Source organism: Lepidochelys kempii, chromosome 14 (assembly GCF_965140285.1).
Source record: "Lepidochelys kempii isolate rLepKem1 chromosome 14, rLepKem1.hap1, whole genome shotgun sequence".
Taxonomy (NCBI): domain Eukaryota; kingdom Metazoa; phylum Chordata; order Testudines; family Cheloniidae; genus Lepidochelys; species Lepidochelys kempii.
This window is the reverse complement of record NC_136393.1, coordinates 49,795,448-49,808,113: the sequence shown is the minus strand read 5'-3', so window position 1 is coordinate 49,808,113 and position 12,666 is coordinate 49,795,448. Positions and strand designations below refer to the sequence as shown.

General features: G+C 58.9%; 1 protein-coding gene across 1 annotated transcript; it reads right to left on the bottom strand.

Annotated features, from left to right (window-relative positions):
* LOC144929266 (antigen-presenting glycoprotein CD1d-like) lies at positions 1 to 7,041 on the bottom strand. Its single transcript, XM_078848383.1, is given in 10 exon segments — positions 1 to 38; positions 621 to 691; positions 774 to 873; positions 1,739 to 2,035; positions 2,429 to 2,710; positions 4,131 to 4,409; positions 4,631 to 4,745; positions 4,747 to 4,992; positions 6,110 to 6,298; positions 7,021 to 7,041. Coding segments are annotated over 10 exon segments (1,638 nt in total).
* Positions 7,042 to 12,666: the final 5,625 nt, after the last annotated feature.

Below are 12,666 nucleotides of genomic sequence, written 5' to 3'. Positions count from 1 at the left end.
CTACTCCTGCCCATTCTTGAACCACTTCATTTCAATCCCTGAGAGGTAAAACCCCGTCACGGGGTCCCTCACACCCAGCTTTGGAGGGGCCCTGCCCCCAGGAGCTCTCAGCCCAGCCCAGCCAGCGACCTTGGAGCGGCCTCCCCGGCGCCCCACGGGCTGTAGTCTTGTCAGGGTTCCATGTGGGTAGCTGGGCCAATGTCCCACGGGCAACCCACTTGCTACCTGGGCACCCTAGCTCAGCCTGAACGCTGTGCCAGGACCCACTCCTGGTTCCCATGAACCCATCCGCGCCCACCGCCTTTGTGTCTGAAGCTGTGTCTGACCCCTGCTCCCAGGCCCTGGCTCCTACAGGCCCCAGTGGGGCCCGCTGGGGAGTCCCTCCCTGAAAGGTTTATTGAATGGCACAGGCCAGCGCCGGCTCCCTGCGGATCCTGGATCCCAGCGATCCCATGGCACCCCTAAGTGTCCAACGTGCCCCAAATGATCTAGAGGGAGAAGAATCCCACCCCCCACCCAGGGCCCTGATCTCCCTGGGCTCCGATCCAGTCCTGCCCTTGGGGCCCTCAGCTCTGGAGCCGAGCATGGATCTAGCCTGAAGGTCCATATCCCCAGGAGACCAATGCCCACGCCTGGGCCGGTGCCGCCCTCAGGCCCTGGACTCCCCCCTGGTCTAACATCCTGGTAGCCCCTGGAAGGAGAGAGCAGGGGGAGGGTTATGGGGTGTAACACCCCCACCCCCACCCCCTACCCCAGAGAGGGAGAGGACTCACCTGCGTCTGCTCCTCCACAGCGCCACGGCCATGGCGGCTACGGCCACAACCCCCAGGGCGATGCCCACGGCCAGGCCGGGGCCCCAGCCCCTGCTGTGCCCTGTAAAACAGGGGGGGCCGTGCTGGGAACCGGGACAGGAGCATGGGCCCTGTTCCCCCTGCCTCCCCCGCAGTGCTCCCTGTGCCCCCCACCCCAACCCACTGCCCTCAGCCCCCCACCCTGTTCCATCAGCCTCCCCCGCAGTCCCCCCTGATCCCCCCACCCCAACCCACTGCCCTCAGCCCCCCACCCTGTTCCATCAGCCTCCCCCGCAGTCCCCCCTGATCCCCCCACCTCCAACCCACTGCCCTTGGCCCCCCCCACCTGGTTCCATCAGCCTCCCCCGCAGTCCGCCCTGTACCCCCCACCCCAACCCACTGCCCTCAGCCTTGCCCTACCCTAAATCTCTTTCTTCAACCTCCCCCGTCATCCCACCCCCATCGCTCCCCCTGCTGTCCCACCCCCTCATCTTCCCCCATTCCAATCCTGCTCCCCTATGTCTCATCCCCTCCAGACCCTTGCCCCTCTTCCTAACCCCCCTGACCCTCCCCAGCCCTGCCCCATTGTCTCCCCCTGCCCCACTGCACACAGCTCTCTCTACCCTGTCCCATTCATGCTCCCCTCACCCACACCCTGCTCTCCCCATCCCAGTCCTGTCCTATCCCCCTCAGCCCCCACCCTGCTCCCCCCATCCCAGTCCTGTCCCATCCCCCTCAGCCCCCACCCTGCTCCCACAGTCCCAGTCCTGTCCCACTCAGTTCCTCCACCCTGCTTCCGCTGGTCCATCACCACACATCCGCTGACACCCTTGACCTCCCTCCACCCGAATCCCGCTGCCTGGACCCACCCCCGTCCCACTCAGGACGTGCAGGAAAAGCCCCCAGGGACCATGACCGCCCCCTCCCCTCCAGGGATGTGCACCTACCCCAGGGGATCAGCAGGCTCTGGCCCCCCAGGCTGCTGTGCTCCACCCGGCAGGCGTAGCTGTGCCCGTCGCCCGGCTCCACGGCCAGGGAGCTGCGCAGCTGGTAGGTCAGGTCCGCGTTGGGCAGGATCCCGCTGGAGCTCAGCCACCAGCCCGGCCCCACCTCCTCCCCGTCCTGCAGCCAGGCCACGCGGACGGGCCGGGGGTAGAAACCGGTGACCCGGCAAACCAGCAGTAACGGCGCGGGGGTCCCGGCTTGGGGAGGCGCTCGGGCAAACACCACGGCGACCGGCCGCTCTGAGACAGGGGGAGAGAGACGGGGCGGGGGAAAGGGGACGATTCAGTCTGAGCCTCAGGGACTCACTAGCCAAACCCAGCTCCATCCCCCGGGGTCAGGCGTTGGCCCCACTGTCCTGGCCAGACCCTGCAGTTACCAGTGGTGAGGGAATCCCCCTTCACTTCCTGTCCTAAACTGCTGTTCAGTGTGGCTATGAACGGCTACTGCGCTCCACCCCAGCTATAGCTGCATTTGTACACCAGGCAAGGGGTCTCTGGATAAACAGTCCCCTGCCCCACCCCAGAGGGGGCTGCATCTCACAGCTGGGCGAGGGATCCCCATGTAAATAGCTCGCATGCCCCACCCCAGAGGTGGCTGCATCTCAGCGAGCAGGGAGTGGTGTCCAGCCTCACCTTGCCTCTCCAGAGACTCTTTCCCATGCTGGACAAAGCTCTTGAGCTCATTGACACACGTCGTTCTCAGGAGAAACGGAAGCGTGATGGCCACCGCTCTGTTGCAGTTAAGAATCTCCAGGGCTTTGAGCGTCAGCTTATGCCCCTGCCGAGTGACCCATTTGCCGGTGTCCATGTCAAAGCTGACGAAGTCCTCGCCGTTCATCCCAGCATCACAGAATTGCCTCGAGGTGCCGTTGGGGTGGAGCTCGCAGCCCTCGGTGAACTGGGTAACAAAGGGGTCTGGAACAGGAAGGGCAGGGGGGACAAGGACAGGCCGTCCAGAGGTCACCGGGACGGGGGTAGGGGCAGAAATAGAGAGATGCGGGGGGGAAATAAAGACACAATGTCAAGTGCAATGAGGATGTTGGGCCACAAGATGGGGGCTGGATTGTGGGGGGCCCTGGTTCCAGTTCAGGGTACGCTGCAGTTTCTGTTTCAAGCTGTTTTTTTCAAAGTGTTCTAAGGTCCACATGCATTGTCGAATTGGCTCGAAAATCGCTATGAGACATCGGGGCCTGAGGCAGAGTTTGTGGTGCTAATTTGGAGTGACTTCATCGGGGGGATCCTGAGATACAGACCCCGTCCCAGATAAATGCTTAATTATTTAGAACGTTATTTGTGATGCTCGAGAGAAAACTGTGGCCCTGAGCCTCAATACACTCACATCCCCGGGCTCCCCTCAGCTCAGAGCCGCCCCGGTGGCAAGGACACGTTTGGCTTCCCGAGGTTACACAAGTCACTGGGCCTTGGTTGTGTGTGTGGAGCGGTACGCCGGGCGGTGGTGCACCTCTGCCCACAGACGGTTCACACCTCTGCCAGGGGTTCTTTCCTCGGCAGCGACTCAGGGCATGACACACCGAGTCACACGCTCGCTCAGTGGGAGAGGCTGTAACCTCTGAGCCCCGGGAGGACCCGTCCGAGCCCCGTCACCGAGAGGGTCCTGCGGCTGTGAGCTGTGATCACCGGGCCGGCTGTCACGCTGTCGTGAAACGCACATGCCCCGGCAGATTGCCGTGAAACTAGCTCTGCCCCACCAAGGTGCAGGGGAGACTTTGGGGTGCAAATCTGGGGGCAGGTGGTTAAGAGGTTCCTGAGAGGAAGTCTTGCCCGAGGACCTGCTTTTAGTGCTCCAGCATCAGACACCCGGCGCAGGCCCTGGGCTGAGCCGCTGAGAAGAGGCGTGCTGGGCTCTGTCCCATGCCCCGGGGCAGCGCTGGCTGTGAGGGGGGGAGGCATGAGCTCAGCTCTGCATTTCCTGCCCATGTGTCAGTTTTCAAGGTTGAGGCAGGACAGGTGGCACGTTGAGCAGCCTTCCCCTTCCTCTCCACTTCCCTCTCCTTCGACAAAGGCCTTTGGTAGGGCACATGGTCGCGAAAGACCATGAGCCTAGGGTCAGGGGCTGGGACATGGGGCCTTTCCCCTCTAGGGCGCACAGGCTACAATCCGGCCCCAGAGCAGGGGACTGGCTCAATGGGGTGGAGAATGGGACACGGGGCCTTTCCCCTCTAGGGGACGCTGGCTCCATCCAGCCTAAAGGCCAGGGCCTGGCTGTCTTGCCCTCGATCCACCCTGTCAGGACACAGTTGCTGCTGTGAGCGTGTCAGTTCTCAGCTCCCTGGTGGGTGCGGGAAGGGACCCCCTCAGACTGCACCATACTCACAGCCCTCTCCTTCTTCCTGAGCCAGATCGTTCATCATACGGATGAAGTTGGACAGATAGGTATAGATCAACGTCTCCAGGTCCTGCCACACCTTCGGGGTGAGGCCCAGCCGGGCCCAGGGCTGCAGGAAGCGGATCTTGCAGGGGCTGCAGTCTAGGGAGTGGGTCTCCAGGTCGCCAACCAGGGCTGTCCCCAGTATGTCCGTGGAGCTGGCGTTGTGGAAGATGATGGTTTGGAACAGCCGGAGGGTGAGAGACCCTGGGGGGACAGGAGGGGAGGCTGTGGGGAGGGGAGAGGAAACAAGTGGAGGATAAAGCAGGTGGGGAGAGGGATTAATGAATCTCCGTCTCCTTAATGCTCCCTGCTGACCCCTAACCCGCCTCCCCGCTCCTCCTACACCCCCGGCAAGGGTCACTAGCCCAGCATGGTGCTGCCCCACCCTGGCATTACACCATCTGCACCCCCTCAGTAGCAAAAAGGGCGGGGGGGTCCCCGCTTACCGGCCAGAGCCCCCCATGCCCAGGGGAGGAGCAGCAGAGGGAGCAGCATCCCAGCAAGGGAATACGGGCTCAGGCAGGTGTCCGGGCCGCGGGACGAGGGGCCCAGGGTTGCACACTTGTGCTCTCGGTTCCTCCCAGGTCGCAAATCTCTCTGCCAACTTCTCTCTTTGTCTGTCTCTGCTCAGCGCCGTGCCCGCAGCTGCCAGCCCCGAGCCAATCAGGGCAGAGGGAGTCGGGGAGCGGCGGCAGCGCAGGAAGGGGATCCCCGGCAGGAAGAGCAGAACCAGGCCCTGAGCCAGGGTCAGTGTGTGTGAGACGCCCCCTCCATCTCCTCTGCCCTGGGGCAATGGGGCCAGTCCTGCCTGCCAGGGGACAGCGCCCCCCACTTAGGGCTTGATTCACCCGCAGACAAACCAGCCACGCACCTAGACCTTGAATTGGTGGGGGGTGGCCCCAAAATTACAGGCCAGCGTCCTCCTTCTCACCCCACCCAGGGGCTCTGCCTCCCCACAGCTGCACCCTCTGACGGGGAACCGCACCCCGAACCTGGCCTGCCGCGGGTGGGGGGCGGGGGGAGACTTGGGGTGGTGGTGGTGGTGGAAAGCAACCCAGCCCCCACTCACCCCGCAGTGGGGCTCCTGTCCCATGGGGCTGGGCCTGGCTCCCCCCGCAGGGGCTGCACCTGAGTGACGGGGGGAGATGGGGTGGGGGCAGGGGAGAAGGGTCAGAGCAGAATCGAGGGCAGAGCCCCCCAACTGTCCCCTCATCCCAATGGCCCCTCCCCCAACCTGCCTCTCCCAATAGCCCCTCCCCTTCCCCTCCTGATAGCCCCTCCCCCTCCATCCCGATGGCCCCTCCCCTTCCCTCTCCCAATAGCCCCTTCCTCTCCCTGCCCGCTTTCCTATTAGCCACACTCCTGCTCCCTGCCCCCCCGTTCCTGCTCATTAGCCCCTCCCACTCCTTGGCCCCGCCTCCTTATTCTTCTCCCAGGCCCCTCCCTTTCCCTCACTGGCTTGGCGGGACAGCCTATTAGAAGGCGCCATCCTGTTTAAATGTCACTAGTTGCCGGGCAGAGTCAGCCGGGGCAGCATGAGGGAGAACTGGCGGGGATGAAAAAGGGCGGGAAACGGGCGGGGAAGCTCCGCGAGGCGCCAACGGCCACTGAGAGCACGAGGCGGGAAGGGCCAACTGTCACCTGAGAGGGTGGGAGGGGGCAGGGCCAACTGTCACCTGAGAGGGTGGGAGGGGGCGGGGCCAACTGTCACTTGGAGTCCTGGCTCCCAGCCCCCCGGCTCTAACCACTAGACCCCACTCCCTTCCCCGAGCTGGGGAGAGAACCCAGGAGTCCGGGCTCCCAGCCCCAGCCCCCCCACTCAAACCTGCTCCACCCTGCTCTTCCCCTAGATGTGGGACAGAGAACCCAGGAGTCCGGACCCCTTTGTCATGGTTCAGCTGGGGGCTGTGCAGAGCCTGGCATACCAAGGGCGCTGAGCTTGTTTCGGGGTGTGTGGGGGGGGTGTCTGTGCTGAACCTGGCACGACAGGGGCCCCGATCTCTTTCAGGGGGATCTGTGTAGCGCCCGGGGGCCCCTCCATTGGCTACGGCTGCCGTTTCTGTGGCAGGCCGGAGCGCGCCGAGTGGCTCGGGGCTCTGTCTGCCCTTGAGCTCCTGGTGAGAAACAGGAAATTCAGCAGCGTTCACGGCCGCCGCTTGTGCAAAGGCAGCTGCAGGCGGGGCGGGGGGTGATTTACAGTCAGCGACAGACGTGTCGGAGTCGGGGCCGGGTGCGGCGCACAAACGACTGACCACGGTTTCCGTCCCGCGAGCCGGAGTCGATCTCCAGGCGCTCAGCGTGCAGAGCCAAAAAGCACCTCTAGCCCTCACGAGTGCAAAGAAATTTCTCCAAACCGGGGCGGGGGGGACCCATGCCTGAGTCTGCAGAGACCCTGAGCTGGTCGCTCTGGGAGGGGGGCGCTTCCCTGACTGTGATCCCGGCAGTGATGGGGGTGGGCTTGCTCTGGGGGGCAATAACCTGCTAGAACTAGGGAAAGCACACAGGAGTCTGAGCTACCACCCTCCTCTGCTCTAACCACTAGACCTCACTCCCCTCTCTGTGTACGTGCAGCACAAAGCACATGGGTGTCACCCTCCAGCGAGGTGTTATTGGCAGCAAACAAGGCCGATTCAGTTTAGATTTTCTGGGCTTCCTTCTGCAAATGTAACTCTCCCCATCTCGAGGTGCAACCCTAAGACCTGGGAAAGTCTCAATGCCCTCGCGTGGGCACCCTCATTCTGCCCCCTTCCACTCCACTGAGCCAGTCCCCCAGCTCTGGGGCCAGATTGTAGCCTGTGCGCCCTAGAGGGAAAGGCCCCATGTGCCAGCCCCTGACCCGAGGCTCAAGGTCTTTCATGTCCCCTATCAAAGGCCTTTGTCGAAGGAGGGGGAAGGCTGCTCATGGTGCCCTGTCTGAATGTTGAAAACTGACCCCTCTAGGAAGGGGTCACCCAACAAAGAATGGGATACGCAGGAAATGCAGAGATAAGATAATGCCTCCCCATTGTGAGAGGAAAGGACCGAAAGGCAAAGGAATATATGTGGGATAAGGCAAGAGATTCCCGTGCTTCCTGTTTCCTTAGATGCGACCCTCCCTATCCAGCACCTGTCATCTGGTGGGTTGGATCTTCCCACAAAGAGTCCCTCCATCTCGAATAACGAGGAGTCAGTTGCGATAAGGTGGAAAACAAATGAAGTGTAGTGAGCGATTGGTGTACAATGAATGCGGCAAAGCAAAGGAGGGAGTAAACAGGCAAATGTTGCAATACAGTGATTTCCCCCAAATAAACCCTATAAACAGGACAGCAGCTGAAGGTGGCTGGTGGTAAGTGGGATGTGGCTGTCTGGCCTTCTCTTCTCCTTGCAGGGGATGGCAACGTAGGCGCAGAGCTGCGGAAGGAAAACCCGAGCCCCCTCTACCACGGGGATGGGGAGGTGAGTGCAAGTCAGACCCTCACTGTCACTCAGAGGGACAGCCGCTGAGCAGGGCTCGGGGCAGACTTATATACTCTGGCCCGGGAAACCCCGTAGAAGGAGCAGAAAACCCCTCCTGGGAAACCCTGTGGAAAAGGCGGTAAAAACCAGTTCTATCCAGAAGTTGTTTACCCCTTCTGAGGAGAAATAAAAGGCGGGAACACTGTGATCAGCTGGATCACATGGGCACAAATTCCATTTTGAAAATCAACATGGCATCCTGAAATTATACACAACATACAAAATGGACAAAATGCAACAATCACCCTCGCAGCCAGCGCTGCCCCGGGGCATGGGACAGAGCCCAGCACGCCTCTTCTCAGCGGCTCAGCCCAGGGCCGGCGCCGGCTGTCTGATGCTGGAGCACTAAAAGCAGGTCCTCGGGCGAGTCTTTCTCTCAGGAACCCCTTCACCACCTGCCCCCAAATCTGCACCACAAACTCTTCCCCTGCACCTTGCTAGTTTCACGGCAATCTGCCGGGGCATGTGCGTTTCACGACAGCGTGACAGCCGGCCCGGTGATCACAGCTCACAGCCGCAGGACCCTCTCGGTGACGGGGCTTGGACGGGTCCTCCCGGGGCTCAGAGGTTACAGCCTCTCCCACTGAGCGAGCGTGTGACTCGGTGTGTCATGCCCTGAGTCGCTGCCGAGGAAAGAACCCCTGGCAGAGGTGTGAACCGTCTGTGGGCAGAGGTGCACCACCGCCCGGCGTACCGCTCCACACACACAACCAAGGCCCAGTGACTTGTGTAACCTCGGGAAGCCAAACGTGTCCTTGCCACCGGGGCGGCTCTGAGCTGAGGGGAGCCCGGGGATGTGAGTGTATTGAGGCTCAGGGCCACAGTTTTCTCTCGAGCATCACAAATAACGTTCTAAATAATTAAGCATTTATCTGGGACGGGGTCTGTATCTCAGGATCCCCCTGACGAAGTGACCCCAAATTAGCACCACAAAATCTGCCTCAGGCCCCGATGTCTCACAGTGATTTTCGAGCCAATCTGATGTTGCACGTGGATCTTAGAGCACAAATCAACTTTAAACAGTAACTGCAACCTGTCCTGCCCCACAATCCCACTGCCATCTGGTGACCGAACGTCCTCATTGCACCTAACATCTCTCTATTTCTGCCCCGGTGACCTCTGGACCATCCCCCTGCCCTTCCTCTTCCAGACCCCTTTGTTACCCAGGGCTCCTGAAAACAACTTGTGTCAATAAGACTAAGAGCTTTGTCTACTACGGGAAAGGGTCACGGGAGAGGCAAGCTACTCCCCACTCGCAGATATGTAGCCCCCTCTGGGATTGGTAGAGGGCTATTTATAGAGGGATCTCTTGCCCGGTGTACAAATGCAGTCATATCTGCGGTGGAGCGATTTCATTGCCGCACTGCACAGCCGTTTAGGACAGGAAGTGAAGGGGGATTCCCTCACCACTGGTAACTGCAGGGTCTGGCCAGGACAGTGGGGCCAACGCCTGACCCAGGGGGATGGAGCTGGGCTTGGCGAGTGAGTCCCTGAGGCTCAGACTGAATCGTCCCCTCTCCCCCGCCCCGTCTCTCTCCCCCTGTCTCAGAGCGGCTGGTCGCCGTGGTGTTTGCCCGAGCGCCTCCCCAAGCCGGGACCCCCGCGCCGTTACTGCTGGTTTGCCGGGTCACCGGTTTCTACCCCCGGCCCGTCCGCGTGGCCTGGCTGCAGGACGGGGAGGAGGTGGGGCCGGGCTGGTGGCTGAGCTCCAGCGGGATCCTGCCCAACGCGGACCTGACCTACCAGCTGCGCAGCTCCCTGGCCGTGGAGCCGGGCGACGGGCACAGCTACGCCTGCCGGGTGGAGCACAGCAACCTGGGGGGTCAGAGCCTGCTGATCCCCTGGGGTAGCTGCACGTCCCCGGGGGGGGGCGGGGGAGGGGGTGCAGTCATGGACTCTGGGGGCTCTTCCTGCATGTCTTGAGTGGGACGGGGGTGGGTTCAGGCAGCGGGATTGGGGTGCAGCGAAGCAGAGGGAGTGGGTGGGGGCTGTGGAGATGGACCAGAGGGAGCAGGATGGAGGAGCTGAGATCAAACACCTGAGTGGATGATGCTGATACCAGAGAAATTCCCCAGACTCCACGGTGTATCCCTGACTTTCATTTTAAATAAGCAAGAGTCAGGCCCATGTTCGAAGCTGCAGATCCCATAGCACTAAAAAGTAGAACTGGCGGGAAAACCAAAGTAGGGGAAAGGTCAGCCGATCCAAACACTGAGCTAAACAACGGCTGCGGGCTAAAAACAGAACAGACCGTTTGGAATGTGGGCAGTTGTCATGCACAAGACAGTCCTGACAGGTCGGTATAAAAGTCAGTGTGTCAGCAGACAGCCAAGAGGTAGGTGGAGAGCGACTGGACAGTGATGAGAAGGAGAGAAAAGCAGAGAGAAGCTTGCTGAGCGGTCCATCTGTCCGACAGCCGAATGGAGAGCTGAGGGAGCAGCAGGACACTGTCCCGTCCTGTCCAGCAGCAGAGGGAGAAGATGCAGAAACCCAAGGAGAACACAGCAGCGGAGAGAGAGAGCACAGGAGAAACGATCAGCCAGGGAGTCAATTGGCCGTAGCTCCATCTAAGTCAATGGGGCCAGATCCCTGCTGGGATCCGTCGGCCGTAGCGCTTCTGACTTCAGTGGAACGGATTTCCAGATGCTCAGTACCTGGCCCCGCTGAGGTCAGTGGAGGCGCGGCTGCTTGACACCAGCTGGGATCCGGCCCAGAGGTTTTCCCTTCGCTTATTTAAAAACAGTTCTATCAAGTCAAACATTTCTGGAACACAAGAGCTTTTAAATTCAGCATTTTTAATGAAAACTCTCTCCTGGAAAATGTTCTTCCATGCAGAAATTGCTTTCTACAGAAAAATATCTTTGTGAACTGTTCTCCTTGACAAAAACGATATCACTTTAAAAAGGAAAATACTTTGGGGGAAAATGTTTCTCTTTAGCCAAGGTATTTTTTGACAGAAATAATTATGGAAAATGATGTGTTTTCTCATGGATAAAAAGTGTGTGTGTGTGTATATGTATATATGTGTGTGTGTTTACATCTATATATAAGAGCTGACACAATATGCTCCACCCCAGTGCTAGCTGCATTTATGGAAATTCATGATTTTTCTTGATAAAAATAATGTTCTCTATATAATAATACCTGTCAAGCTTCACCCCAGTGGTAGTTGCATTTTTGAAACATATTTGCTTCTCCTCACGTAAATATCAACGTTATTGAAACAAACACGTTTGCACTCGGAAATATATCTGTCTTGTGAATGGACGACACACCTTGCTGAGAGGAAAGTTCTAGCAGAACGAATGGGACGAGTTTCTTCAGGCTTCTGACTTTTCCCCAGTGCAAATGATTGTTTTGAAAACACCCTAGGTCCCGACTCGATGTAGGGGGAAAGATTGAAACAGAGAAGAGGAGGTGATAGAAGGCTCGAAAATAAGGCTGTTCACCCCGTCTCAGACTACATGAGGAAGGGGTGTTGGGTGGAATTTCAAGCGCTCCCAGGTCAGATGTTCAGAAAACAGATTTTCCATCTATATTTTAACACTTGTTTTTCTCCTGAATTGGGACAAAAAGGTGAGATATTGGAAATTTGGGTGGAAAGTAAAATTCTAGCAGGAGAGACCCCCCCCCCCGAGCCAGCCCACTCCCATCGCTGCCTGGATCACATTCGGGGCAGCTCCCCCCTCTCAGAGCGATCGGCTCAGGCTCTCTGCAGACTCAGGCATGGGTCCCACCCGCCCCTGGTTAGAGAGATTTCTTTGCACCTGTGAGGGCTAGAAGCATTTTTGGCACTGCAAGCTGAGAACCTAGAGATCGACTCCAGCTCATGGGACGGAAACCGTGGTCAGTTATTTGTGCGTCGCACCCGGCCCTGACTCCGACACTTCTGTAGCTGATTGTAACTCACCCCTGGTCCCCGCTTCCCTCCCAGCTACCACCTTTACAGAAGCTGCAGCCCTGAAAGAGGCTGAATTTCCTGTTTCTCACCACGATGCGCAGGGGTGAAAGTGAAGACAGAGCCCCGAGCAACTCGGCATGTTTCAGCCCACCACAGAAACTGCAGAAAGTTCCAGTCGCAAATAGACCCTCCCTCATGCTGCTGAGTGTTGCACAGAACCCTCCCCTCTGGGAAAGATCGGGACCCCTGTCGTGCCAGGCTCTGCACAGACCTGAACTGAAGGATGACAAAGGGTCTGGACTCCTGGGTTCTCTCCCAGCTCTGCGATGGGAGTGGGGACTAGGGGGTTAGAGTCAGGGGGGCATGGGAGTCTTTTTCTGCTAGACCACACTGAACCAGAACTTAGGATAGAACCCAGGAGTCCTGACTCCCAGCCCTCCCCCCAGCTCCACCTCTCCTCACTCTCTCCCCACAGCTGCAGTGTAACGGTGCGGTCCATGGGAGCCAGCTGAGGTCACTCAATCAGGGTGAACGGCAAACAGAACGAGGAAGACAAACCCCAACAATGGTGGATATTCCAATACTTAGATTTACCCAGGCAGCCCCAAACAGCCTCTGTACGACCTCCCTGGTTACTCAGAAGTCCAAACAACAGAGTTCCCTTAAACTGCCCGGCCTCGTTGCATTTCAAAGCTCTATTCATTTACAGATCTGTCTAAGCAGCCTCTAAAGTTCGGCCATGGATCAGGTCAGTCTGGGAGTTCATTGACTCTTTCTGGCCCTGTCACCTTTCAATGAGATAGATTACGCTCCTAACGTCACACCCCCAACGCAAAATTGATGCAGGAAGGGATGACAAAACATCGCTGAGTGCATCCCAAGAGCTCCCCACCCTTGGTTCTGTCTTACTACAGCTAGTATTGGGTTCGAAGCCGTACCAGTGTAGAACAGAAATGGTTTATCCAAGTCACGTTGAATAACATGATTGAATCTCTTTATAAACTCAAGGTAAAACTTGGTGAGAAGAATAGTGGATTGGATCTGCTGTTGCAGCAGGATTCCCGTATGTCTCGTGATCTTGCCAAG